This window comes from Scomber scombrus, chromosome 7, assembly GCF_963691925.1.
Source record: "Scomber scombrus chromosome 7, fScoSco1.1, whole genome shotgun sequence".
In the NCBI taxonomy this organism is placed as follows: domain Eukaryota; kingdom Metazoa; phylum Chordata; class Actinopteri; order Scombriformes; family Scombridae; genus Scomber; species Scomber scombrus.
The window spans coordinates 32,979,677-33,005,459 of NC_084976.1; the positions used below are offsets into that span (position 1 = coordinate 32,979,677).

At 40.8% G+C, this 25,783-nt stretch overlaps 1 protein-coding gene across 4 annotated transcripts; it reads left to right on the forward strand.

Moving 5' to 3' along the window:
• Nucleotides 1-1,951: 1,951 nt before the first annotated feature.
• On the forward strand, nt 1,952-25,414 carry LOC133983072 (NACHT, LRR and PYD domains-containing protein 5-like). Of its 4 annotated transcripts, XM_062422016.1 has the most exons (17): nt 1,952-2,002; nt 2,908-3,066; nt 3,376-3,509; nt 3,621-5,436; nt 7,203-7,370; nt 8,820-8,990; nt 12,936-13,106; nt 16,140-16,313; nt 16,868-17,026; nt 17,368-17,414; nt 18,693-18,808; nt 19,109-19,155; nt 21,204-21,418; nt 22,217-22,482; nt 23,096-23,212; nt 23,769-23,910; nt 24,512-25,414. In XM_062422016.1, the coding sequence occupies exons 2-17, from the start codon at nt 2,939-2,941 to the stop codon at nt 24,802-24,804; spliced, it is 4,164 nt and encodes a 1,387-aa protein (XP_062278000.1). In that variant the 5' UTR covers nt 1,952-2,002; nt 2,908-2,938; the 3' UTR covers nt 24,805-25,414. The 4 variants fall into 4 exon arrangements, with proteins under 4 accessions (XP_062278000.1, XP_062278002.1, XP_062278001.1 ...); XM_062422018.1 differs by lacking the exons at nt 7,203-7,370; nt 12,936-13,106 and adding an exon at nt 15,180-15,350; XM_062422017.1 differs by lacking the exon at nt 7,203-7,370 and having other exon boundaries at nt 24,512-25,413.
• The last annotated feature ends 369 nt before the right edge of the window (nt 25,415-25,783 follow it).

Sequence of the window (25,783 nt, forward strand, 5' to 3'; positions counted from 1 at the left end):
GCAGCATGTAACACTGGAAGTAACACACCAATAAAATCACACTTAAAGCACACTGATAAAGTGAAGAGTCAAATCTTTACAATATGAAACCGATGTATTTTCTCCACCAATGATGGACAATGCTGCAGACTCTCTGCTACTCGTCCATTGCAGTGACACCATACTGCCATCTGCTGGTGGGACAGGTCTGGTGCTGTGTTCACCTCAATGACACACACATGTTTGATTCATTGATTTATTCATGTGTATCAAACATGTAGTTTAAAGGATTGGAAGATGTATTAGTAAGACTCAAATATACATAAAGGACACAGAGTCACATCTGAGAATGATATGTGCATTCAAGTGCTAGAGGTTTTCTTCTCTGCTCACACTTTGAGCTGTGAAGTGATTTATAGATTATGATTAGCAGAAGTTTAGCAGATGTAGAAGATAGGAAGCCAACTTATTATTCTTTATTTATTCTATTTTATTAATATTATTATTATTATTACTTTTCTTTCTTAGTTTTTTCTCCCATTTACTTATTTAAGCCTTTCTGTCGCTATACCTTCTTTTATCGTGTACTTTACTATGTAACTGACAGCACTTGTAAATCAGCACTATAGCACTTTAACCCCTTAAATGTCCATATATCTACTACTGTCATTCATTATGATCAATCAAAACCACAATAACACCGATGTACCGGATTCTGCATTGCTGCAATCTGACATCTCCACACCAAGCAGTCCCTTTCCCCTCTGATCACTACTCAGCTGCACTTAGAAACACGGTATGAAGCTCAAACAAGCACAAAGTACCAAAGCAACATGAAGTGTGCAAAACTATTTTAATGTTTAATTTATACTGTGACACTATGACTGTTGTAATTGCATCGTATGTTTTATGTGTAATGTAGTTAATTATAATTTTAGGCATTGTGCCGGTAACATCTGGCAGGGGGGACGTCCAATGGAAATCAGACCTTGGCTGCATTTGGGTACATTTATGTTTTCAGTTCTCTGAAAATGTAGAATGATGTACATTGTCCCTGTGGAGAAATAAATAAATACAAAAACAGAGACCAAATGAGGCCTGTTTAGTCCAGCAGGTGTGAACTAGGGGTGGAACGGTTCACAGAATACAGATTAATAAATAAATCCTTAATAGTTTAACACTAACCAACAGTCATTTATCAAGGAAACTTCAGTTATAATAAACAACGTCATCAATATTAACATCAAATCAAATTTGCTGTGAAAGTTCAATAATAATGTTGCTTTAATCACATTAAGACAGTCTGAGACTACCTGCACCCCCATTGCAGAAATGCAGAATGGTTCATTCCACCAGGTAGGACTCATTCCTCCACAGTGCTCCAGGCTCTGAGCTATTCAGCAACATGTTTCTCTCTAAGAGCAAATCAGGCTGCCAGAAGAGAAAGGAGAGAGAGGAGAAGGAAAGGAGGCAAAGACTAGGCAACCAGATGCTTACAAAGTGAGTTCAAAGGTTAGTTCAGCCCAAATGTTAAAGCACATTATGATAGATGGTTGGTTTCAATCACACCTCCCAAGTTTCATTAAAAGTTCCAATCTGCTGAGTGTCGAAGACTTACACACACTCACTGTCACTTTATGTTTGCTCCTCCTCTTTCACCACACACACACACACGCACACGCACACACACACACACACACACACACACACACACACACACACACAGTCACACACACACACACACACACACACACACCCCCACACACAGTCACACACACACACACACACACACACACACACACACACACACACACCCCCACACACACACATACACACACACACACACACACACACACACACACACCCACACACACACACACACACACACACACACACACGTGACTTCCAGTAAAGAGGAAGGGAGTAGTCAAACAGGAAATAACTCTAAAAGTGAAACTATTCAGTCTTTAGACGCCATTTGAAGTCAACGGAGCAGAAGAAGGACAAAGCAGCTTTAAAGCAGGTGAGTGTTAATATTACTACTATAAATAATGATTAGTGTCATTATTGATCTATCTGATCTGAAACACAACATATTACCGGAGATGTTCATATAAAGCAGCAGATATGATTTTCTAGGTGAGCTACAAACCAGCCACAGAGAAAAGAAAGTTAAAACATGTCTAAGTTTGCGTCTGGATGGACTCGATGGATAAAAGAACTAAAGGAAAAATAAGATACGCATCAAATTACCATCAACACAACATTTGATCATTTACAGCCAGAGTAAGTTTTATACGACCGAGGATTAGGGCCAGACTAAGAGAACATAACATTATATTAATTAATATTATAGAATAAAGTCGTAATAGGGACGAAGGAAGGAAAGGAGGGGAGGAAGAAGGAAGGAAGGAAGGAAGGAGGGAAGGAGGAAAGAAGGAAGGAGGGAGGGAGGGAGAAAGGAAAAGAGGAAGGAAGGAAGGGAGGAAAGAAGGAAGGAAGGAAGGGAGGAAAGAAGGAAGCAAGGAGGGAAAGAAGGAAGGAAGGAAGGAAGGAAGGAAGGAAGGAAGGAAGGAAGGAAGGAAGGAGGGTTAAAGGTCCACCTCACGAAAAAAAACATGACAAATTTAAGAATAAAATATGAACATGTTCTTACATCTGGCCCAGAGTCGTTAAAAGTTGTTTCCTCTTTTCTTTTCCTGGTTTCTGTCTTCACAGCGATGTGATTAAAGTAGAGAGAAGTCACAGTTAAGAAGCACACACATGTTTATCTGAAGTCTGTTGGATTTAAACCAGAGTCAAAGTTTCTCTTTGTGATGACTAGAAAACACACATGGTTGTAGTTAAAGTCATGTAAACTAATAAGAAGCTACTAAGCTGAGAGGCAGGACTGGGTTTATTATACTGTGTATGTGTGTGTGTCTCCAGTGTTACTGGTTTACCTCTCAGACTCCAGAAGATGAAGAAAGAGGAGGAAGAGGAGGACGGAGCAGAGTCTGTAACATCCAGCGGTCTGTCTATGAAGAGTGACCAGTCTAAAGATGATCCTCCAGACTTCAGTAATGAACCTGGACCCTCAGACACAAAGTAAGAGACTGTTTCTACTGACTTGAGAGGCAGGACTGGGTTTATTTTACTATGTGTGTCTCCAGTGTTACTGGTTTACATCTTATCTACATCTGGAGAAAGAGGACAGAGCAGAGTCTGTAACATCTGACTGTCTGTCTATGAAAAGTGTCAACATTCACTTTCATTCAGCCCTTTCACACATGTAGAAATATCCAAATACTGAGAGTCTGGACTGTTTATGAAGGGAAAGAGCTGCATGAAGCATGTGAGCTGTCGGTTGGCCTCCACTAATGTCATGTGACATAAAGAATGTGTTCATGTCCACAGAGAGAGGAAGAGGAGTGCTGTTTCTGTGGAGGAGCAGTCTGCTTCATCAGGAGACTCCTCCTGTCCCCAGTGTGCAGAAGGATCCAGAACCAGACCTGGACTGCAGACAGACAGTCAGACCAGCACTGTACAAAGTAAGACTGAAGATCTGTCTGCTGATGTCATCATCTCTGAAAACAGGAATCTACCTCCTCTATCCTGCTGAACATATATTTATAATGATACCTTCTTTTTCTGTCTTTCAGCAGAAAGTGGTCTGCAGGAGGTTTTAGATGAACATCACATCAGTCTGAGCAGCACATGTGAATGTGTGACTCAAGGAACTGATGAAGCAGGAACTAAAACCTTCCTCATCAGCATCTTCACTGAGGTCCACATCACAGAGGGACAGAGTGAAGAGGTTAATACCCAACATGAGGTGAGGCAGCTTGAAACAGCTTCCAAGATGAAGACCCTCCATGATGCTCCAATCAAGTGTCAGGACATCTTTAAAGTCTTACCTGACCAACAGAAACACATCAGAGTGGTTCTGATGAACGGCGTCGCTGGCGTTGGAAAAACCTTCTCAGTGCTGAAGTTCACTCTGGACTGGGCACAGCGCTCCAACAACCAAGATATCAGTCTGCTGATTCTGTTCTCGTTCAGGTCGCTGAACTTGATCAAAGATGAGCAGTACAGTCTGCTCATGCTGATCCATGTTTTCTATCCAACATTACAGAAGCTCACAGCAGAGAAGCTCGCTGTCTGTAAAGTTCTGTTCATCTTTGACGGCCTGGATGAAAGCAGACTTTCACTGGATTTCAACAACAGTGAGGTCGTGTCTGATGTCACACAGAAGTCATCAGTCAGCGTGCTGTTGACTAACCTCATCAAGGGGAAGCTGCTTCCCTCGGCTCTCATCTGGATAACTTCCCGACCTGCAGCAGCCAATCAGATCCCTCCTTCATGTGTTAGCAGGGTAACAGAAGTACGAGGCTTCACTGACGCCCAGAAGGAGGAGTACTTCAGGAGGAGATTCAGTGATGAAGAGCAGTCCAGCACAATCATCTCACACATCAAGACATCCAGGAGCCTCCACATCATGTGTCACATCCCAGTCTTCTGCTGGATCACTGCTACAGTTCTGGACCACATGTTGACTACAGACCAGAGAGGAGAGCTGCCCAAGACCCTGACTGACATGTACTCACACTTCCTGCTGGTTCAGACAAAGAGGAAGAAGAACAAGTATGATGAAGGACATGAGACGAGTCCACAGGAGCTGACGGAGGCTGACAGGAACCTTCTTCTGAAGCTGGGGAGGCTGGCGTTTGAACAACTGGAGAAAGGAAACATCCTGTTCTACCATGAAGACCTGGAGCAGTGTGGTCTTGATGTCACAGAGGCCTCGGTGTTATCAGGAGTTTGTACAGAGATCTTCAAAACAGAGAGTGTGATCTTCCAGAAAACAGTCTACAGCTTTGTTCATCTGAGCGTTCAGGAGTTTCTGGCTGCAGTCTACATGTACCACTGTTACACCAGCAGGAAGACAAAGGTACTGGAGGACTTCCTGGGAGAAGACTACAGTTACTTCCTGGGAGAAGACAACAGTTACTCATCTCTGGATGACTTCCTGAAGAGAGCCATGCAGAAATCCCTCAGGAGTAAAAATGGCCACCTGGACCTGTTTGTCCGCTTCCTTCATGGCCTCTCTCTGGAGTCCAACCAGAGTCTCTTAGGAGGCCTGCTGGGTCAGACAGACAACAGTCCAGAAACCATCCAGAGAGTCATCAACAACCTGAAGGAGATGAACAGTGGTTATATCTCTCCTGACAGAAGCATCAACATCTTCCACTGTCTGATGGAGATGAACGACCGCTCAGTACATCAGGAGATCCAAGAGTTTCTGAAGTCAGAGAACAGATCAAAGAAGGAACTCTCTGTGATCCACTGCTCAGGTCTGGCCTACATGCTGCAGATGTCAGAGGAGGTTCTGGATGAGTTGGACCTGAAGAAGTACAACACATCAGATGAGGGACGACGGAGACTGATCCCAGCTGTGAGGAACTGCAGAAAGGCTGTGTAAGTCCAGATGTGATTAACATTATAAATCAGTGTAGATTAGTAGTTTAGTTCTTCAAATATAAATAATATAAAATTCTTATTATTATTAAAATAGTTGTTTATATGTGAAATAACATGTCAGTTATATTTAGTCTCAGATGTGTAAATAATGTTTCAGTTGGTTGTTTCTAGCTGTTAAGTTAATGAACAGTTATTCTATTTATTTCTAGTCATTATTGGATGTTACAGTTGTTTCTTCTACTTCTCTTCCTTTGGGTGTTGGAGGCTTCATTCAAACCTGGTGAAACACATGAAGGACTTTAGAGGTTGTGGTTGAGGTTTTATTACAGCAGCATTTTATCACAACATAGATCAGTATGTTACAGTTATCAGTGAATAAAGTTATTATTACATGAGCAGCTTCTGTACATCATATATAATCACACACTGTTTTTAACACTATGATTAAGAGTTTAAAATAAGTTCTGTTTCATTTTACAAAGAAGATTTGTGAAGTCAGAGAGAATTGCTTTCATCATCATTTTGTTCTTAAAGGTTTCTGAGACATTTCATAGTGAGCACGGAGGATCAGCCAATCAGCACACTGATTCAGTAATGTCAGTTATACAACAATATGTAAAGTTAGCTAACGTTAACCAACATTAGCCTCCGTAAACTACTGGTCATAGAGACTAAACCCCTGAGTGTGTTGAACCGAGCAATGGAGCCTTTTATTTCTCATCAGTTCATCTTTTTATTGTAAAGAGGGAAGTGGTGTTACATGGTGTTGTTCTGAAGTCTTTCTGATATTCTGTTGGTCACAGAAAGAAACTCTCAGCTGTTTTCTCTCTTGTTGGTGTAGAGAAGAGTAGTAGCAGGAAATGCACAGAGGTCTGATCAATATATAAGAGCAGAATGGCAGAATTCAGCCTGTTTAAAGAGATCTGATACACATTAAAGCTCAATGTTATATTTATAGGGCTGTCAATCAATTTAGAGATTTAATCATGATTAATGACATGATTGTCATTAGTTAACTCTTATTAACATGAGAGTTCATACATATGTTTATGCAAATGTTTGTTTATCATTATTGAAACAATCAGTATTCAAACAATAATAATAATAATAATAATAATAATAATAATAATAGAGTTATGGTGTGGTATCTGACATTTAATGACATTTAATGACATCCTGTGACACTTGAACATATGCTGCTCTTAGGTTAAAGGTTAAAAGACAGGTATAGTTAAAGGGCCAGAGGCTGTTTGGTCCAGACTGACCAGTTGCTCAGAAGGTGGAGTTTTTAGAGATTAGAAACTATATATAGTGTTGTTAGAACTGTATGTTTGACACTGTTCTCTTTTGTAATCAAATCTTTAAAATATACTAGTGAGAGATGTCAGCGGTGGTTTCCTTCTTCATCAACACATCAAGAGATAATTATTATAAACTACAATGGTCATCAGGCTGAAGCATCAGCTGGGCTTTGGGCTGGATCACCTTATCAAAGCTGCTCAATGTCTCCCTCTCTCTTCCACCAGCAACATCTCTTTTCTTTCTTTGCTTCATGTGTTTGTTATTGTCTAGCACACATTTCCCCTCATCCATGCACTTCCCTACACTACTGATTCTACACATTACACATGGAGTTCACATTTACTTTGTTAATAACTTTAATACATTATTTTAGTTTTTGAGATTCAAACATGTGTTCTCCTTGTTTGTCTGAACCTTGATCCAGTTCATGATAATATGTTGTAATATATGTGTCATTACAGACTTACTGCCTGTGAACTCTTAGACACTGAATGTGAACTTGTGACCTCAGCTGTGAAGTTCAACCCTCATCTGACAGAGCTGCACCTGAATCTCCTCAAACTGTCTGATTCATCAGAGAAGCTTCTGTCTGCTGTACAGGAGAGTCCACACTGTAGACTGAGTCTGAGGTGAGTTCACTGACTGTAACTTTGGTAGATTTTTTTCTTTTTCTTTAATTCACATCCTTCACTGTTTGGTTCATCATTTTCAGGATTATCTTGAATAATAATAATCTAAGAGATGAAACTAAATAATGAGCATGACAGGTTTCTTTATTGCACACTGAGGGCCTGATTTACTAAAGGTCTGCGTGTGTAAAAACATTTGCAAGATCTACTAACGCAGCGCACTGAGATAATACACACTGTCCATTTACATCCACACACACACAGAGACACACACACACACACACACACACACACACACACACAGACACACAGAGACACACACACACACACACACACACACAGACACACAGAGACACACACACACACTCACACACACACACACAGACAGACACAGACACACACAGCCACACACACACACACACACACAGACACACACAGACACACTTACACAAACACACACAGACACACACACACACACACACACACACACACACAGACACACAGAGACACACACACACACACACACACACACACACACACAGACACAGACACACACAGCCACACACACACACACACACACAGACACACACAGACACACTTACACAAACACACACAGACACACACACACACACACACACACACACACACACACACAGCAGCAGGTAGCAAAGAGAGATGATCTTTATCAACTGGAACTGTTCACTGAGCTGAACTGAGTCTAAATATCCTGCAGTCACATTAAACATAGTGGACAGTAAAAGTGGTTTTCTAATCAAGATGTCCTCATGTTAACTTTGTGGAGACAGACATGGGATCAGATCACACAGACACACTGTGCACATTATAGAAGCCTCAATGTAACTCCATGTTCTCTCCTTCATCTGCAAGATTAAATTAAAACAAAGATTAAAGTCTGCAGCTATGAGAGAGAGTGATGAGAATGATTGTTTCATTCAAGCACAGTGAGACCATCAGCTGAACTGGGAGTGTTCTGGTAGCTTACTGGTTAAGATGCTTCCAGTATAACTGCAGCATCCACTGATCTCTCTCCTCTTGTTTCCTGTTTATCTCTCAACTGTTGTTTTACATTAAAGGAATGAAATGAATAATACTAATAGAGTCATGGTCATCAGGCTGAAGCATCAGCTGGGCTTTGGGCTGGATCACCTTATCAAAGCTGCTCAGTGTCTCCCTCTCTCTTCCACCAGCAACATCTCTTTTCTTTCTTTGCTTCATGTGTTTGTTATTGTCTAGCACACATTTCCCCTCATCCATGCACTTCCCTACACTACTGATTCTACACATTACACATGGAGTTCACATTTACTTTGTTAATAACTTACTTTAATACATTATTTTAGTTTTTGAGATTCAAACATGTGTTCTCCTTGTTTGTCTGAACCTTGATCCAGTTCATGATAATATGTTGTAATATATGTGTCATTACAGACTTACTGCCTGTGAACTCTCAGACACTGAATGTGAAGTTGTGACCTCAGCTGTGAAGTCCAACCCTCATCTGACAGAGCTGCACCTGAATCTCAACGAACTGTCTGATTCATCAGAGAAGCTTCTGTCTGCTGTACAGGAGAGTCCACACTGTAGACTGAAGACTCTGATGTGAGTTCACTGACTGTAACTTTGGTAGATTTTATTCTTTTTCTTTAATTCACATCCTTCACTGTTTGGTTCATCATTTTCAGGATTATCTTGAATAATAATAATCTAAGAGATGAAACTAAATAATGAGCATGACGGGTTTCTTTATTGCACACTAAGAATAATAAACATGTCAATCATAAGCCCATATAATAAAAACAGAGTTCCATTACCAGCAGCGATGCTAACGGGCATGATGACTTGAACAGCTACCAATGTGAACTTGTCCAGTCTGCCCTGTTGCATGATGGGCCATAGCCAGCAATGCTAGAGATCAGGACTAACTTGTACTTATTAAACTAGGCAGTAACATACAATGATGATTGAACTCAGAGATGATTGGAAGCTCCAAGGAGCTCAGCAGTGACCAGAGATTAGAGAGCAGCTAAAGAATGGTGAGACTAAACATGAAGCACCAACCACCAGTTATATGCAGAGCTTACCATAGACTGTGTGCACAATTATTAGGAAAGTGAGTATTTTGACCGTATCATCATTTTCATGCATATTTTCCAACTCCAAGCTATATAAACTTGAATGCTAATTGGATTTAAGCATTATCAGGTGTTGTGTATTTGTGTAATGAGGGAGAGTTTGGCCTAAAGTCATCAACACTCTATATCAAGCTGTGCATCATTATTAGGCAGCTTCCTTACCTCCAGACAAAATGAGCCAAAAAAGAGATTTAACAGACTCTAAAAAGTCAATAATTTTAAAATGCCTTTCAGAGGGATGCAGCACTCTTGAAGTAGTGAAGTTATTGAGGCGTGATCACCGAACAATCAAACGTTTTATTGCAAATAGTCAACAGGGTCGCAAGAAACGTGTGGAGAAAAAAAGACGCAAATTAAATGAACTAAAGACTTGAGAAGAATTAAACATGAAGCTACCAGGAACCCATTAACCTCCAGTGCCGCCATATTCCAGATATGCAACCTACCTGTAGTGACCAGAAGTACAAAGTGTTCAGAGCTCAGAGACGAGGCTCAGGTAAGGAAGGATGAAACACGACTTCTACTGAACAAGACTCATAAGTTGAAACATCAAGACTGGGCCAAGAAATATCTGAAGACAGATTTTTCAAAGGTTTCATGGACAGATGAAATGAGAGTGACTCTTGATGGACCAGATGGATCACTAATGGACACAGAGCTCCACTTTGAGTCAGACACCAGCCAGGTGGAGGTGGGTTCTGGTATGGGATGCTATTATTAAGGATGAGCTAGTTGGACTTTCTTCAAGCAGTGCTACAGGAAAAGTCTACATGATTGAAGAAGGCTATTGTAAGCGCTATGTTTTCCAATAAAAGATGTTCTTGTCTCTCGGTTTTCATGCCTCCATGTCCGACGCGCTCCGGCGTTGTCAAAGGGTTTTAAGTTTCCAGGAAATCCAAACACTCTTCTCTGGTTCAATATGTTTATTTCCAAAAACTTAGGTTGCTTACCGCAGCATGGAGTGACTGACAGATCAACTTAGTTCACTTCCTTCTTTTCCACTCGTTCAAACAAAAAACAAAAACAACACTTAGCAGCATCTAAAACTGTATGGCTGCGTGTCTAAAACCGAGAGCTCCGCCGGCCCCGATAGCCACACTAATATACCCAGGTGCTGCAGTCACCTGTCTATAAAGAGGAGGCGGAGGTGAGAAACGGCATCAATTATACAGAGTCATGTCAGCCTCAAAATAACCAGAATTAACAATAAATCACAATTTCATAATTCTTACCAATTCAACTAATAATTCAAACCATAATATTTCATGTTCGTATCTCATAATTAATTAGATAAATAATAATAGTAGACCAGAAAAAATCAAATATTCATTGAAACATAAATCAAGCATTTGGCTGCAAAAAGCTATGATTTTAGGATAATGCTCCATCACATGTATCCAAGTACTCCACTGCTTGGCAGCAAAGGCCTTAAAATGACAGAATAATGACATGGCCCCTTCCTCACCTGACCTCAACCTTATTGAGAACTTGTAGGCCCTTCTTAGATGTGAGATTTACAGTGAAGGAAGACAATACACCTCTTTGAACAGCATTAGGAAGGCTGTGGTTGCTGCTGCACGAAAGGTTGATCATCAACAGACTGAAACTAACAGACTCCATGGATGGAGGCTCATGGCAGTTATTAAAAAGAAGCGTAGCTATATCGCTCACTGAGTATTTTTTTGAAATGTCAGAAGTTTTTATTTGTAAGTTTTGAGTTGTTTATTTGTTATTCTTTCTCTAATAAATGAAAATAAACAAGTGAGATGGGAAGATTTTAGTTTTTCATTTAGATGCATAATAATTGTGCACATATAGATTTTCTCCTGAGAAAAGCAAACCTCACTTTTTCTTTGTTAAATATTCAGGTGTGAGGTTTATTAACATTCTGGATTGACTGAGAGCACTGTATTTGTTCATCAATAAAATGAATCCTCAGGAATACAACAAGCATAATAATTGTGCGCGCTGTGTAGCTGTTAGCTTTACACTCCTTTGTGCAATGCTGCTGATGCATCTATATATAAAATAGAAACAGTGTTAAAGGCATGAGCTAACATAGCTGCTGCTGAACACAGTGAGCTGAATGATGATCTGTATGAATAGTGATGAGTTACTGATGCTAAACACTGATGAAGATGAAGTCCTTACTGATGAAGATGAAGTCCTTACTAATGAAGATGCAGTCCTTAATGATGAAGATATAGTCCTTACTGATGAAGATGAGGTCCTTACTGATGAAGATGAAGTCCTTACTGATGAAGATGAAGTCCTTAATGATGAAGATATAGTCCTTAATGATGAAGATGAAGTCCTTACCGATGAAGATGAAGTCCTTACTGATGAAGATGAAGTCCTTACCGATGAAGATGCAGTCCTTACTGATGAAGATATAGTCCTTACTGATAAAGATGAAGTCCTTACTGATGAAGATATAGTCCTTACTGATGAAGAGGAAGTCCTTACTGATGAAGATGAAGTCCTTACTGATGAAGATGAAGTCCTTACCGATGAAGATGCAGTCCTTACTGATGAAGATGAAGTCCTTACTGATGAAGATGAGGTCCTTACTGATGAAGATGAAGTCCTTACTGATGAAGATGAAGTCCTTACGGCACCTGATCAACCTTAATTAGGACAGCTGATCTAATCTGTGTGGGACTTGACTTTTGAACAAAGGCTAGGTAAAACTATTGCTGCTTGAAGAGAGGAAGTTAAAGTGATGCAGACAGCAACGCAGATACAATATCTAGATAGAAATCCAAGTACTAGGCTACTAATATTTGCACACACATGTTCCCACAGCAGCAGAGAGCAGTCACGCTGACTGAACACTGCTTCAATGAACAGGCTACAACTGATAAACATGCAGTGAGTACAACAGCAGACTGAGCTGGTTGACAAAGCCTGATACTTGACATTTCTCCCAAGAGTCAACTACTTGAATCTGAATCATCCTGATATGCAGCAGCTCTGAAAGCTCTGAGCAGAGAGGGAGAAACATTTAAAAAGACAGCTGCAATATGATAGGCTGACAAAGGTGTGTCAGCGTGCTATTGGTTAGATGTGAGCAGGTGATGTGAACAGCTGACGTCTTAATTGATGCCCCAGAAATGACAGAAAGGAAATGATGAGCTGTGAGAAAGATCAGAATGACTGAGGGATGAGAAATAAAACTATAGATGTGAGCATGTAAAAAAGATGCTCTTCCTGTCTGAACTTTCTCTGAGCTTCATTTTTACATTTAAGGAATAAAATGCATCAGAAAAAATAGATTTAATAAAAGATGATATGAAAAACAAATGTTCATCAGAATAATGAGCATCAAACTGTTTCATCATCAAATGCATGAAGTAAATATAAAGTGTCGTCTTTCATGATAACATATGTTGTAATATATGTGTCATTACAGACTTATTAACTGTGGACTCTCAGAGACTCACTGTGAAGTTTTGGCCTCAGTTCTGAAGTCCAACCCTCATCTGACACATCTGGACCTGAGTGGAAACAAACTGTCTGTTTCATCAGTGAAGCGTCTGTCTGCTGGACTGGAGAGTCCAGACTGTAGACTGAAGACTCTGATGTGAGTTCACTGACTGTAGCTTTGGTAGATTTTTTTTCTATTTATTAAATTTAAATTCTTCAGTGAAGTTTCAAATGTTTGGTTCATAATTTTCAGGATTAGCTGAACACAAATGTGTAGAATGTAAATGTTTTCAGGAATTTAAAATCCAGTCTTGTTGTGAGTAAAAATGACTTCCAGAGTTGAAACTAATATGAGGCTTCAGCAGTCTGAGTTCCACATATCAAGTAAGTATGTTTGTGTTTCTTCAGTGTTTCCTTGCTGAGCTGCAGTGGAGGGATCCAAACTCAAAGAGGGAATTTAGTTCTAAATATTCTGTTTAAACTGATCAAGTTTACTTGATGAAGGAGAAATATTTCTTTATTATTTTACAACAACAATATTACATACAGTCATCTTGATCATGTAATTACTTATTTTTACACAGTTCTCCATTTTTCTTTTTTTCAACAAAGCATTTTACAAAATAACACATGAACATGGGAAAATAAATAAATAAACCTTAATATGAAAATAAATGAGTGAAAGAAAATTTAAAAAAAACTTAAACAAAAGAAGTGTGTTTCAGGGAAATATACATTTTCCATTCCTTCCAAATGTCCTCGTATTGCTGAAGCCTCATAGAGAAAGTGATTCTTTCCATCACAGATATTTCATAAATGATATCATACCATTCCTCTATAGATGGGACGTCTGGCTTAAGCCTTTTCTTTGTATAAATAGTTCATTTTAACACTTACAGTAGTTGAGCACAAGCCCAAAAATAAATGTGTCCCAGTTGAAAGCAATGTCCGTTCCAAATATAGTCACTGGTTCTGAATCTTACACCAGAAAACATTTACTTTTGGCCCAGAACAAGTGGTAATGGTTGGCTTCCTGGGAGCCTGAATGGTAACAACTCTGTGCAGGTGGAATAAAATACCTAATAAGACATTTCCAGCCAAATGATCTCATGAAGTTAAGCTAAATATCTTCTACTGAAATTCACAGACTTTAGTCCAGGTATCTTCTGAAAGGCAGCTGTTGGTTTCCCTGTCCCACTTTAGTTTTATGTACGTGGTACTCGCTGTTTTGATCTCCTGATCTATAAAGTCTAGAGAAGACCTTAAGCCCAGAATCTGTCCTGTAAGCACTTATGAAAACACCTTTTGACTCTTTAGCATAGAACTGTGTAGGTGATGGAGTACCTGAAGAAATGTAAAAGAGTCACTATTGTTGAGAGCGTGTAGTCTTTTCAATGTCTGAAAGCTCTTCCGTGTCGCCTGGTTAAAAAGGTACAATATGAGGAGAGAGCCTGGATTACTCATCCTTTATAATGCCATCCATCTTATTGGGGGCGAAGTCCAGATCATAACAGCACCATTTAATAATCTTTACCTCTTCTAATATATCGTTCTTAGTAATAATATTTAACCATGTTTTCAGAGATAGGTTGATCCATTTATTACCTGTTTCCATCAAGCATTAATTAGTCTTCTGTCTCCTAACCTTGCCTGAATCAGTACAGCCCCGATATAATCTCTTCAATTTCTTTCCATCTCGCCTTGTAACCTGAGACACACCAACAAAGTAGGAACCTCAGCTGGGCCGATATATAATCATCTTTTAGGCAGGGGAGTGCCAGTCCAGCCTTGTTCTTCAGCAACTGAAGAGTTTGGAATCTCATCCTTGGTTTTTTCCCTTGCCAAATGTAACGTGATATTATTTTATCCCATTCATTGCATTGTTTGTCATTAATTTCAGTTGGGAGAGTCTGGAGTAGATACAGTATCCTTGGCAAGATGTTCATTTTTACAGACTCAATTCAAGATTCAAGACTTAACACTAGAATTTTAAGTGCTTTGAAAAGAGCTCAATCATAAGCAGGAGGGAGGAGGGGTTGTTGCTGGTCAAGTTTTATCAAAGTGCTGTGTGAAATGCAAGAAAGGTAAGAGTAGCTTTAAAAAGATGATGTGAAGAACAAATGTTCATCAGAATAATGAGGATCAAACTGTTTCATCATCAAATGCATGAAGTAAATATAAAGTGTCCTCTTTCATGATAACATATGTTGTAATATATATGTCATTACAGACTTTCTAACTGTGGACTCTCAGAGACTCACTGTGAAGTTTTGGCCTCAGTTCTGAAGTCCAACCCTCATCTGACACATCTGGACCTGAGTGACAACAACCTGTCTGATTCATCAGTGAAGCTTCTGTCTGCTGGACTGGAGAGTCCAGACTGTGGACTGAAGACTCTGATGTGAGTTCACTGACTGTAGCTTTGGTAGATTTATTAATATTTATTAAATTTAAATTCTTCAGTGAAGTTTCAAATGTTTGGTTCATAATTTTCAGGATTAGCTGAACACAAATGTGTAGAATGTAAATGTTTTGAGGAATTTAAAATCCAGTCTTGTTGTGAGTAAAAATGACTTCCAGAGTTTAAACTAATATGAGGCTTCAGCAGTCTGAGTTCCACATATCAAGTAAGTATGTTTGTGTTTCTTCAGTGTTTCCTTGCTGAGCTGCAGTGGAGGGATCCAAACTCAAAGAGGGAATTTAGTTCTAAATATTCTGTTTAAACTGATCAAGTTTACTTGATGAAGGAGAAATATTTCTTTATTATTATTATTCAATGTTTTAATGAATAATGTCTGATCATTGATATTGATGCTTCAGAACACACACACACACACACACACACACACACACACACACACACGCACACACGCACACACATACACACACACACACACACACACACACACACACACACACACACACACAGAGACACACACACACACACACACACACACACACACACAGAGACACACACACACACTTAAATACACACACACACTCTTAAATACACACACACACTCTTAAATACACACACACACACACACACACACACACACACACACTGATGTGAAGAACAAATGTTCATCAGAATAATGAGCATCAAACTGTTTCATCATCAAATGCATGAAGTAAATATAAAGTGTCCTCTTTAATGATAACATATGTTGTAATATATGTGTCATTACAGACTTTGGGGCTGTGGACTCTCAGAGACTCACTGTGAAGTTTTGGCCTCAGCTCTGAAGTCCAACTCCTCCCATCTGACACATCTGGACCTGAGAGGAAACAAACTGTCTGATTCATCAGTGAAGCTTCTGTCTGCTGGACTGGAGAGTCCAGACTGTGGACTGGAGACTCTGAGGTCAGTACTGTGGTGAAGTCAGACATATTGGTGAGCCCATGTATTTGTCTCAGAGGTGATATTTAGGATGATCCAGTCAGCATCCAATCAAAGATCCAGTATTTCCAGGTACAGTGAAGGTGTGAGAGGAGAAAGGAGCACTGGAGTCATATTGTCATTAAGTGATTGGCATCAGCTGTTTCATTCATGCTTCACCATCATTGGCTCATTCATCAGCTTCTTGGCCACCAGCTGACCAATCACATCCTTTCATATTCATACAGCTGTTCAGGTGTATAAGCTCACACTCATCATTGATTACTCTCCACCACCCCAACCTCCTTTTTATCAGAGCTGATTGATCTAAGATTTAATGTTCACGTTTGTTAAATAAAGGTTTAATAATAATAACTTTTATAAAATGTTTATTAAAAGGTGATTCATTCTCCTGCTGAGCCTCCGTCAAACAGCAAAGCCTTTTCTTCCAACTCTAACTGTATAATCATTTGATATGAATGGTCATTTCCTGATGTAAGTGTCTGAAATATATCAGCATATCTACTGTTTGTGTCTAGGTTCACTGATTCTAAAGGTTCACATGTCACACTGACTGGAAACCAGAAGAAGAGATCTTGTGTGGAGGAAGAGCACAAACCAGAGTCTCCAGTATCCACCTGTGAGTCCAAACATCATCCTCCAGACGTCACTCATGAAGCTGGATCCTCAGACTTAAAGTAAGAGACTGTTTCTACTGAGAGCACAAATATACTTCAGTAATTTACCTCAATGTGAGAAACCTTGATTTTCCCTTTGAGGACATTTTGTGGGTGATGTAAATTTGTGTGTAAATATGAATATCACTGAGCTACATTTGTGCTGTGGGACGCACCACAAGTCCAGATTACTCCACACTTAATGAAGTCACAGCTGGATTGGAAAGTCCAGATGATGATGAACAGCTTGGTGGTTGTGTGGAATCACAGAGTTCTCTTTAGTGAAGAGATACAGTCTGATTATTTGAACCGTCTTCATAAGCCAGTCCAGATAACTGCTGTGTTTGTATTTATTCCTGCAGGGTGGAGGACAGACGGGACAGCGCTACACCTGCCACACATAAAGGACGTGAGTGTTGAGACTGTGACCGGTTCAAAGTGTGATTGTGACGAGACTAAATACACATCTAAAGACAACTAGTTGAGATTGTGTCTGTGGACTGAAGTGTGTTTGTGACTTGGCTCTGTCCACCAGTTTTTATTCGACTTTGAATGCACCATGGTGCGTTTGTTCACTTATCAGGATTCAGAGTGAAAACAACACAGGAGGCTTGGTTGGTACGGTGTGTTGTTAAGGTTCAGGTGAGACAGGAAGTACTAGCTGGGAACACTAATCATGTGTTTGATGGTTTATCACACACTAAACACTGCATAGTTGTTTGTAATAGAAATGCAGCGTTCACATTACAAAGGAATCCAGCAGGAATGTGTCTTTGCATGTTTGTCATTTATCAACACAGTTTCTTGTTGGATGATGTCACATTTTGTTGCAGCACACGTTGGGCCAGGTTCAACTTTTCTATTGGACGAGCCTGCGTTGTGTTTGTGTAGCTCGCTGTGTTGCCTCCATTCAGATGAATGAGAGATGAGAGGGCTGCATGTTTTCATCCAGGGCTAATGTCTGAATGCAGCCTTAGGGTTAGGGTCAGCTCCATCTCTGTCAGAGCCCTAGTATCAGTCTCAAGTTGGTCTGGGAATCAGGAACCGCTGTGATCACAAAATCTTTAAAGTGAGGTTTGACTCTGACTCATTTTCTGGCAGAGAGTCTGGTAGGAGGATTTTGTTACTTTTGGACGGAGCCATTTCCTGTTTTTCTCTGTTTTATATCCATCTGAAGTCAATATTTTGGTCAGACAACACAACACTAGAAGATATCACGTTGCACTCTAGGGGACTATTCTGATCTATTGTTATTGTTGTGAAAGATGTTGTGTTGCCTCACTGCAAGAAGTTGAATTCAGTTGAATTTCAGTGATTTCTGTGTTGAGTTTGGATTTAAAATGTTGTTTAGACAGTTTGTTCCACTGTAATGATTGAAACAATGGAATAAAAATATTCTTTATGGACACTTTGTAAATCCAGTTTAACTTTGGTTTTGGGTCTTTAATGAAACATGACTGTGTTTGTCGTCTTTAAGTTTTTGTTTTTTTCATTTTGACTTTATTGAAGGTTTTCCAGTAGAGACCAACAGGAGACATGTGGACAAAGTCTCTGTCCAGTCTTAAACTGGGACTTTGTGTTGCAGCTTTCTCTTTGTGTCTTTGCCCACTGGGCCACAAGCTTCATGTCTAGAAGTGAGTTTAACATCTGCTTTGTGTCTTCTTCTCAACATCCTCTAATCTCCCAGCTGATCCGTCCACATCCAGCACAAAGGATCAGCTGGATCCTGATGATCCAGAGAGGCTGAAACAGCAGCAGCAGCTTGAGTGCAGAGAGAATGTGACTGGGACCAGTTACTGGCAGGTACAACCAATACAAATGTCCATTTTTCATTCAACACTCTTAAACATGATTTGCTCATCTGTGTGAACTTCAAGCTGTCGTTTCTTCTCCTCTCACTCATCTGTGAAGCCACCAGCTGCTGTCTAACGTAGTCTAGCAGCATCATTTCACTGCACGTTGTAAAGTTAAAGAAGTGATGAATAAACAGTAAAGAGTTCAGGTGGAGTAGAAACTGAAGCAGTGAGGATCCTGTCAGCTGTACGACTGTGAGGGTGAGCTGCTCACTTTCTCTAACTAATGTTGTCACTTTCTCCATTTTAGGACTTCACACCCAAAGTGCTGACTGAGTCTGCAAACATTTCATACAGGTAACTAAAACATGAGATGCACAATATTTCAACCCTCAACCTCATTGGCTCCTTTCAGTGATGACGCTTCACTTTCACTTCATAGTCCTGCAGCTGCTGCTTCACTCACATCTCATCCAGATGTTCAGTTTGGTCTCCAGCTTTTGAAACACTGCAGCAACTTTACTTTTTATTTAGGGGGCTCGATTTTGACTTTTCTACCAATATTCGATATTCCCCAACTCTTAGTTTCCAATACCGATATTTGCAGGCTTTTTACACCAAAACTATTATTAGGTAACAACATAACATATCTCCTACTGTGGAATTAACACATTATGACTAATTGTATTGTGATGCTCCACTGGATGCAAACATAAATGCAACATGGCTCCTCATGTAAACACTGTCTGTGCAAAATAAGAGAACAACTTCAACTTAAGTTATGGAAAAAAGTGCCAATATGGCACTGCCATATTTATTATGCTGCTTTGCAGTCATTTACTATCCGTAGGACACACTTGGAAATAGTTCAGAACCACAGATATAAGCCCCGTTTCTGGAGGCGGGACCTTTTATAGGAACGTCCTCTCACTCGCTCCTCTCAGCTGTTGTGTCTCCAGCAGAGTAGGACCCAGATAGGACCCAGATAGGACCCAGGTAGGACACAGACAGGACCCAGACAGGACCCAGACAGGACCCAGATAGGACCCAGATAGGACCCAGATAGGACCCAGACAGGACCCAGATAGGACCCAGATAGGACCCACCGGACTCTGCAGAGTAGGACCCAGATAGGACCCAGATAGGACCCAGATAGGACCCAGACAGGACCCAGATAGGACCCAGATAGGACCCACCGGACTCTGCAGAGTAGGACCCAGATAGGACCCAGATAGGACCCAGATAGGACCCAGACAGGACCCAGATAGGACCCAGATAGGACCCACCGGACTCTGCAGAGTAGGACCCAGATAGGACCCAGATAGGACCCAGATAGGACCCAGATAGGACCCAGACAGGACCCAGATAGGACCCAGATAGGACCCACCGGACTCTGCAGAGTAGGACCCAGATAGGACCCAGATAGGACCCAGACAGGACCCAGATAGGACCCAGATAGGACCCACCGGACTCTGCAGAGTAGGACCCAGATAGGACCCAGATAGGACCCAGACAGGACCCAGACAGGACCCAGATAGGACCCAGATAGGACCCACCGGACTCTGCAGAGTAGGACCCAGATAGGACCCAGATAGGACCCAGATAGGACCCAGACAGGACCCAGATAGGACCCAGATAGGACCCACCGGACTCTGCAGAGTAGGACCCAGATAGGACCCAGATAGGACCCAGATAGGACCCAGACAGGACCCAGATAGGACCCAGATAGGACCCACCGGACTCTGCAGAGTAGGACCCAGATAGGACCCAGATAGGACCCAGACAGGACCCAGATAGGACCCAGATAGGACCCACCGGACTCTGCAGAGTAGGACCCAGATAGGACCCAGATAGGACCCAGACAGGACCCAGATAGGACCCACCGGACTCTGCAGAGTAGGACCCAGACAGGACCCAGACAGGACCCAGATAGGACCCACTGGACTCTGACGGTGACATCACAGAGGTGACTCGCCGAAAGCATAACAGAGAAAATGACAACGAGGAGGTAACCCTTCTGTTTGTGTGTTCATGTACATGGCGGTGGACACTATGAACTTGTTAGCCACGGTTAGCCACGGTTAGCTACGGTAAGCTACGGTTAGCTACGGTTAGAAACCCACGAGTCTAGCGTGTTGTTGTTATATGTCATCAAGCGCCGGTAAACGTCCCATGCTGCGTTCATGCAGGCTCGGAAATGCTGAAGCCTACAACAATCATCGGTTATAAAGTATATAAGGTACTTCCGCGTTGGCCTCATTTCAGAGGACCGGAACTCCCCGCCTGGTAAAAACCCGATACTTCCCGATATTACATTATTAAGTGAAAATAGGACTTCCCTATTTGTATTCATTCAAACCAAGAAAAGGTTTGTGTTGTGTGATCAGCTCCTCTGTGTCCTACAGGTTCAGCTGTCCTGGTCCAGGTGTGTTCAGGTGTACTTTGACCGGACTGGTGTTTGGTACGGTTCAGGAGGCGGAGCTACAGTACAGGACCGTCCAATGGGACGAAAGCCTTCTACAACCAGCTGGCAAGACGGCTGCAGGGCCGCTGTTCAACATCCACAGTCCTGACGGTGCTGTCAGTCAGCTCCGCCTGCCACACTGTGAAACCAGGGATGGTAAGATGATCATTGTGCTTTGTGAGTTTTATTAAAACAATAATAAGACTCCTGTTAGCGCCTCCTACAGGCTGCAGAGTTCACTACAACCACAAGATGAACAAACACTGATGATTTATCAGTTCTTTGATCTCACCAACGTTGGAGCTAAACATGTACAGTTTATCCTGAGAGGCCGATGAGGAAAGTGAAAAGGGTTCATCTGGGGAAATAAATGTGTTCAGTAACTTTGAGTTAAATATGATATAATATCTGATATATTAGTGGAATCTCTCACCTGATGGTCTCTGGAGAAAAGCACTGTGATCCTTTGGGACTGTGAATAACTGCAGCACATTTTACTTTGAACAGACACTGTGTTCATTCCTGACACAGTTTACACTATAATTTTATTACATTTCAGAAAGAAATGAAATTTTACAGCATTACAGTGTGTCACTTATCTAGAAATCAGCATATTGAAATAGCTTTTCTTTAACAGGGCATGATGTGTTGGTACAAAAACATTAAAACACATTGAAAGAATCGTTCCTTTTCCTCAGCATTTTGCTCTGGTTTAGAGTTGTGATGGTAAAAAACAGAATAACCCAAATATAATGTTCTCCTGTTCAATTAAGACTGGCCATTCAATTTGAATCTTTCTTGATAAAGGGAAACACTTGATTTATCTGTATTCCTTATGTTTTCATTTTCTCCTCAACTGAACTTAATGTCTTTATTTATTGTCCTGCACATCAATTAAAATGAGTACTAACATATATTGAGGTTGCTGTTAGTAACATAAATGTGTTTTCACAGCTCCGCTCCCTGAGGGTCTGCTGTCTGTCGTCCACATCACTGATGATGGAATGAGCATCCTGGAGCCGCTGGAGATTACAGACACTCATGTGGTTGTGAACGTCCCTCACTTCTCTCTCCTGGGCCTCGTCTGGGACGTTGTTCAGAGGTTTATTAACATCATACGACCAATCAGCGGCCAGGTTCTGCTGTTCCTCCGACCTCCGGATCGTGATGATCGAATACTTGACGTATTACTGTTGCCGAACAACATTCCTCTGAGTGAGGTAAAAGTATCTGTCATACAGTATGTGCTTACCATCAACCTGAACTTGTGTTTTATAGCACAGCTGTTTCTACAACAGGCTGAACAGTCGGCATGCTTCACTCCTCTAGAACTGTTATTAAAGCTTTGCAAGCTGTGTAAACAACAGTATGATTGTCCCATCTGAACTGGATAGAATAATTTTAGTTTTTAGCTTTTTCTGGATTATGTCTAGAGTCCATTATTGTCTGCCAGTGTCACTTGTGATACCACCACCAGGTGGCATACATATTGAATAGTGAGTAAAATGCATTTAAAGTATTCAACATGGTCGCGTGTTGCTGCCACCAAGACATGTTTCTAGTCATAAACTTTGCTGTTTTCTTGTTATACTTAACAACATAACTGTATCTATATTTTCAACATAGAACTGCTTCTACAGGATTTCCCCGACAGATAAAACAAACATTACAGTTTTATAAGATGCCACCGCAGTGAGGGACACTTGTTTATTTCCACCTACAACATGTCTAGATTAGTCTCTAGATGTCCAGCATGTACAATAACAGAAATATGAAAAACACAGAGAATTCATTGTCTATCTCTCTGATAATAAACATGTCTTGTCACTGAAGGTTGCCCCCCAACAAGGAACAGCTGAGAACATTAAGATCTCCTCCAAATGTCCTCTCAGCGTTGATCAAAGCTACAGTGTTCACTGTGAACCTGAAGCCTCCATAATCCAGCCTGAGGTGAGTCACTTCTGATCAGGGTTGGGTACCGAGGTCGCTACTTTTAATGGTACCGACCGAACTATGTCGGTAATACCGAGTATTGATTCACGTCAAATTAAACGGTGCTGAATTTCTGTAAATGAAAGCTCATCATCCTTCAGCCAAACGCACGAGCTGCAGACACATTAGAGGGATGTGGTTTCCCTGTCTGGAAACTTCTCATTTCATGCTCATGGTGCAGTACCGCCGCTAACCAGCTGGTGTCACCATGGTAACGCTATAATAGCCACAGCTACACAGATGCATTTTGGGAGAACAGTGCTAATAAATATGTTTAGAAGAAATATGATTAATAAAGGCTCAATAATAATAATGTGTATATATTTATATATAGTTTGCACTTGTTATATATGTTTAAATGTGAAAGGTATTCAACCCTACTTCTGATACACTTTTAATGATAACAAACTTGACTATTATATGTACAATTTTGTAAAATAGATTCATGATCAGAGTACTAGATAAACATTTTATACAACAGGTATGAAAATGATGCTTTGCTTCTGGTTTCCAGGATTCAACATTTGAACCAAACTACGGACCAAATTTCTTCCCAACATTTGAGGTTTTCCTCACTGCAAACCAAGAGAAAGTGACTCTGATGGTCCAAGACCAAGAGAGGACAGAGGTGTGGAATCGGGTGGTGAAACTGACAGGTAAAGCTTTCACCTCATGTCAGAGTTTAGACACCAGTTGTAAAACTATTATTGACATTATTACTCTAATAACAAATCAAAGATCCACTTCTGGATTTGTCATTCAGCCTTCAGACAGTGTTACAGAAGTCTGAGAGCTTTTATTTAAGAAAGTAAAATGATGTATTTTAGATCAATCTTTCTGGATGGAAAAATATTTGGTCTGCTGACTGGTGGAAAAGATTTTTACACATTTACTTTCTGAATCAAAACAAAGATGGCCGCCTGCTGGCTACCTGGAGAGGAAATGGTTAAACTCTGTTTCATCACTGAGGGGGTTAAAGTGTCTGAGACAAAAGGTATCTTATAAATGACAGTGTGCATTTTAATGAGCATAAGCATGATGTTATTATGTCAGATATACAGACATACAGCAGTAGCTACAGACTGTTCCTACACACACGTTAGTTGGATTCATTTTGGGGAAAGTCTTCCTCCTATTTGCCGGCTGTCTGGTTAGACCATCCCCGTCTCCTGCCACATAGTGATTTTGATCAAATGTTCATCATTGTTTAAAAGTGACTGTTGGGTTATTAAACAACTGTCTCTGGTTCTCTTCCAGGTCCAACAAGTGAGAATGTGTTCGTCCCAGCAGAGAAGAAGCTGCTGTTGGCTCGGGAACAGTTTGTTAGCAGAGTGTCTGAAGCTAATCTAAACCTGCTTCTGGATAAACTTCTTGGGATTGGTGTTATAAATGATGGTGAAATGGAGTCGGCCAGAACAGAAACGCGAGCCTACAAAGCTCGAGAAGTGATCGACATGGTGCGAAGAAAGGGAAGTGAAGCCAGCTCCTGTTTTATTGTTGCCCTCCGTGTGGTGGATCCAAACCTTTCCAGACTGCTCAACTTAAGCTGAGTGTGAAGATGAACCTATAACAGCTCTGTCTGTCTGTGGTTGTAAACACAGCTTGTCCAGCATGTTTTTTATGGTTTGAGGAGCAGTTCAGGTCTTTAATCTCTATTAATCAACACTTGTTTCATTGATACTAAATTGAATATGAAAGATGTCACATAGAGAGAAATCTCACCAGCTGTGCTGAGCTTTTTGTCTCATTAAATCAAAGATGTTTCAGGTTTTAACCACAAATGTGATTAAAGGTTGTTTCTGTGCTGCCTTAAGTCAGATGTTTATACTTTATGATGAAAATAATAAAAAGCTGACCATGTGATGAGAGCTCGCTGATATATTCACCCTGTAAGAAACTTTTTTTGGGGGGGCAATAAGACATCACATCTGTCTCTTTTTTCTTCCTTCTTATCTGTGATCTGAATCTTCTTGAACTCTTCAGCAGTTTAGTTTCATCCTGTGTTGACAGAGATGGTGACAACAGATCAGTCTGCTAATGTTCTTCATAAAACCACAACATACTATATTATATTTCTCTTAAAGCCAGAATGGGAGTTTTCCAGAGTCTCCTTCACCACTAATGTCCACCAGCAGATTGTTGGGACAGACACAGATGACTCTGGGCAGCTGCCTCCACAACTGAGGTCCTGAAAATGGTCCAGTCAGGTTCCTGAACCTTCCCCAGGATGCAGGAGGAATTCCTCCAGAGGTGGAAGTGGAAGATCTCACTAACAGAGGCTTTCATCATCTCCAGTTAATCATTTCAGAAACAGCAAAGAATCTGCTACTAAAACCAAACCAGGGGGGTATTCCAGGTAGGAGGTTCAACAAACTCTGAGTCTAACCCAGAACTCTGAGTTGACTTACTCTGAGATGGGAAACTCTGAGTATCCGGTTCCAGAACAGCTGATCTGAATTAGGTAAATCAACTCTGAGTATGTTAACCTTGAGTTTGGCGCGTGCGCGACCACTATACAAAGCCATCATC

Coding starts and splice junctions, on each gene's coding strand:
- LOC133983072 (XM_062422016.1), top strand. CDS start 2,939: ATGAAGAAAGAGGAGGAAGAGGAGGACGGAGCAGAGTCTGTAACATCC. Junction 19,156..21,203: donor TCTGCAAACATTTCATACAG/GTAACTAAAACA, acceptor TGTGTCCTACAG/GTTCAGCTGTCCTGGTCCAG. Junction 23,911..24,511: donor TCGGGTGGTGAAACTGACAG/GTAAAGCTTTCA, acceptor GTTCTCTTCCAG/GTCCAACAAGTGAGAATGTG.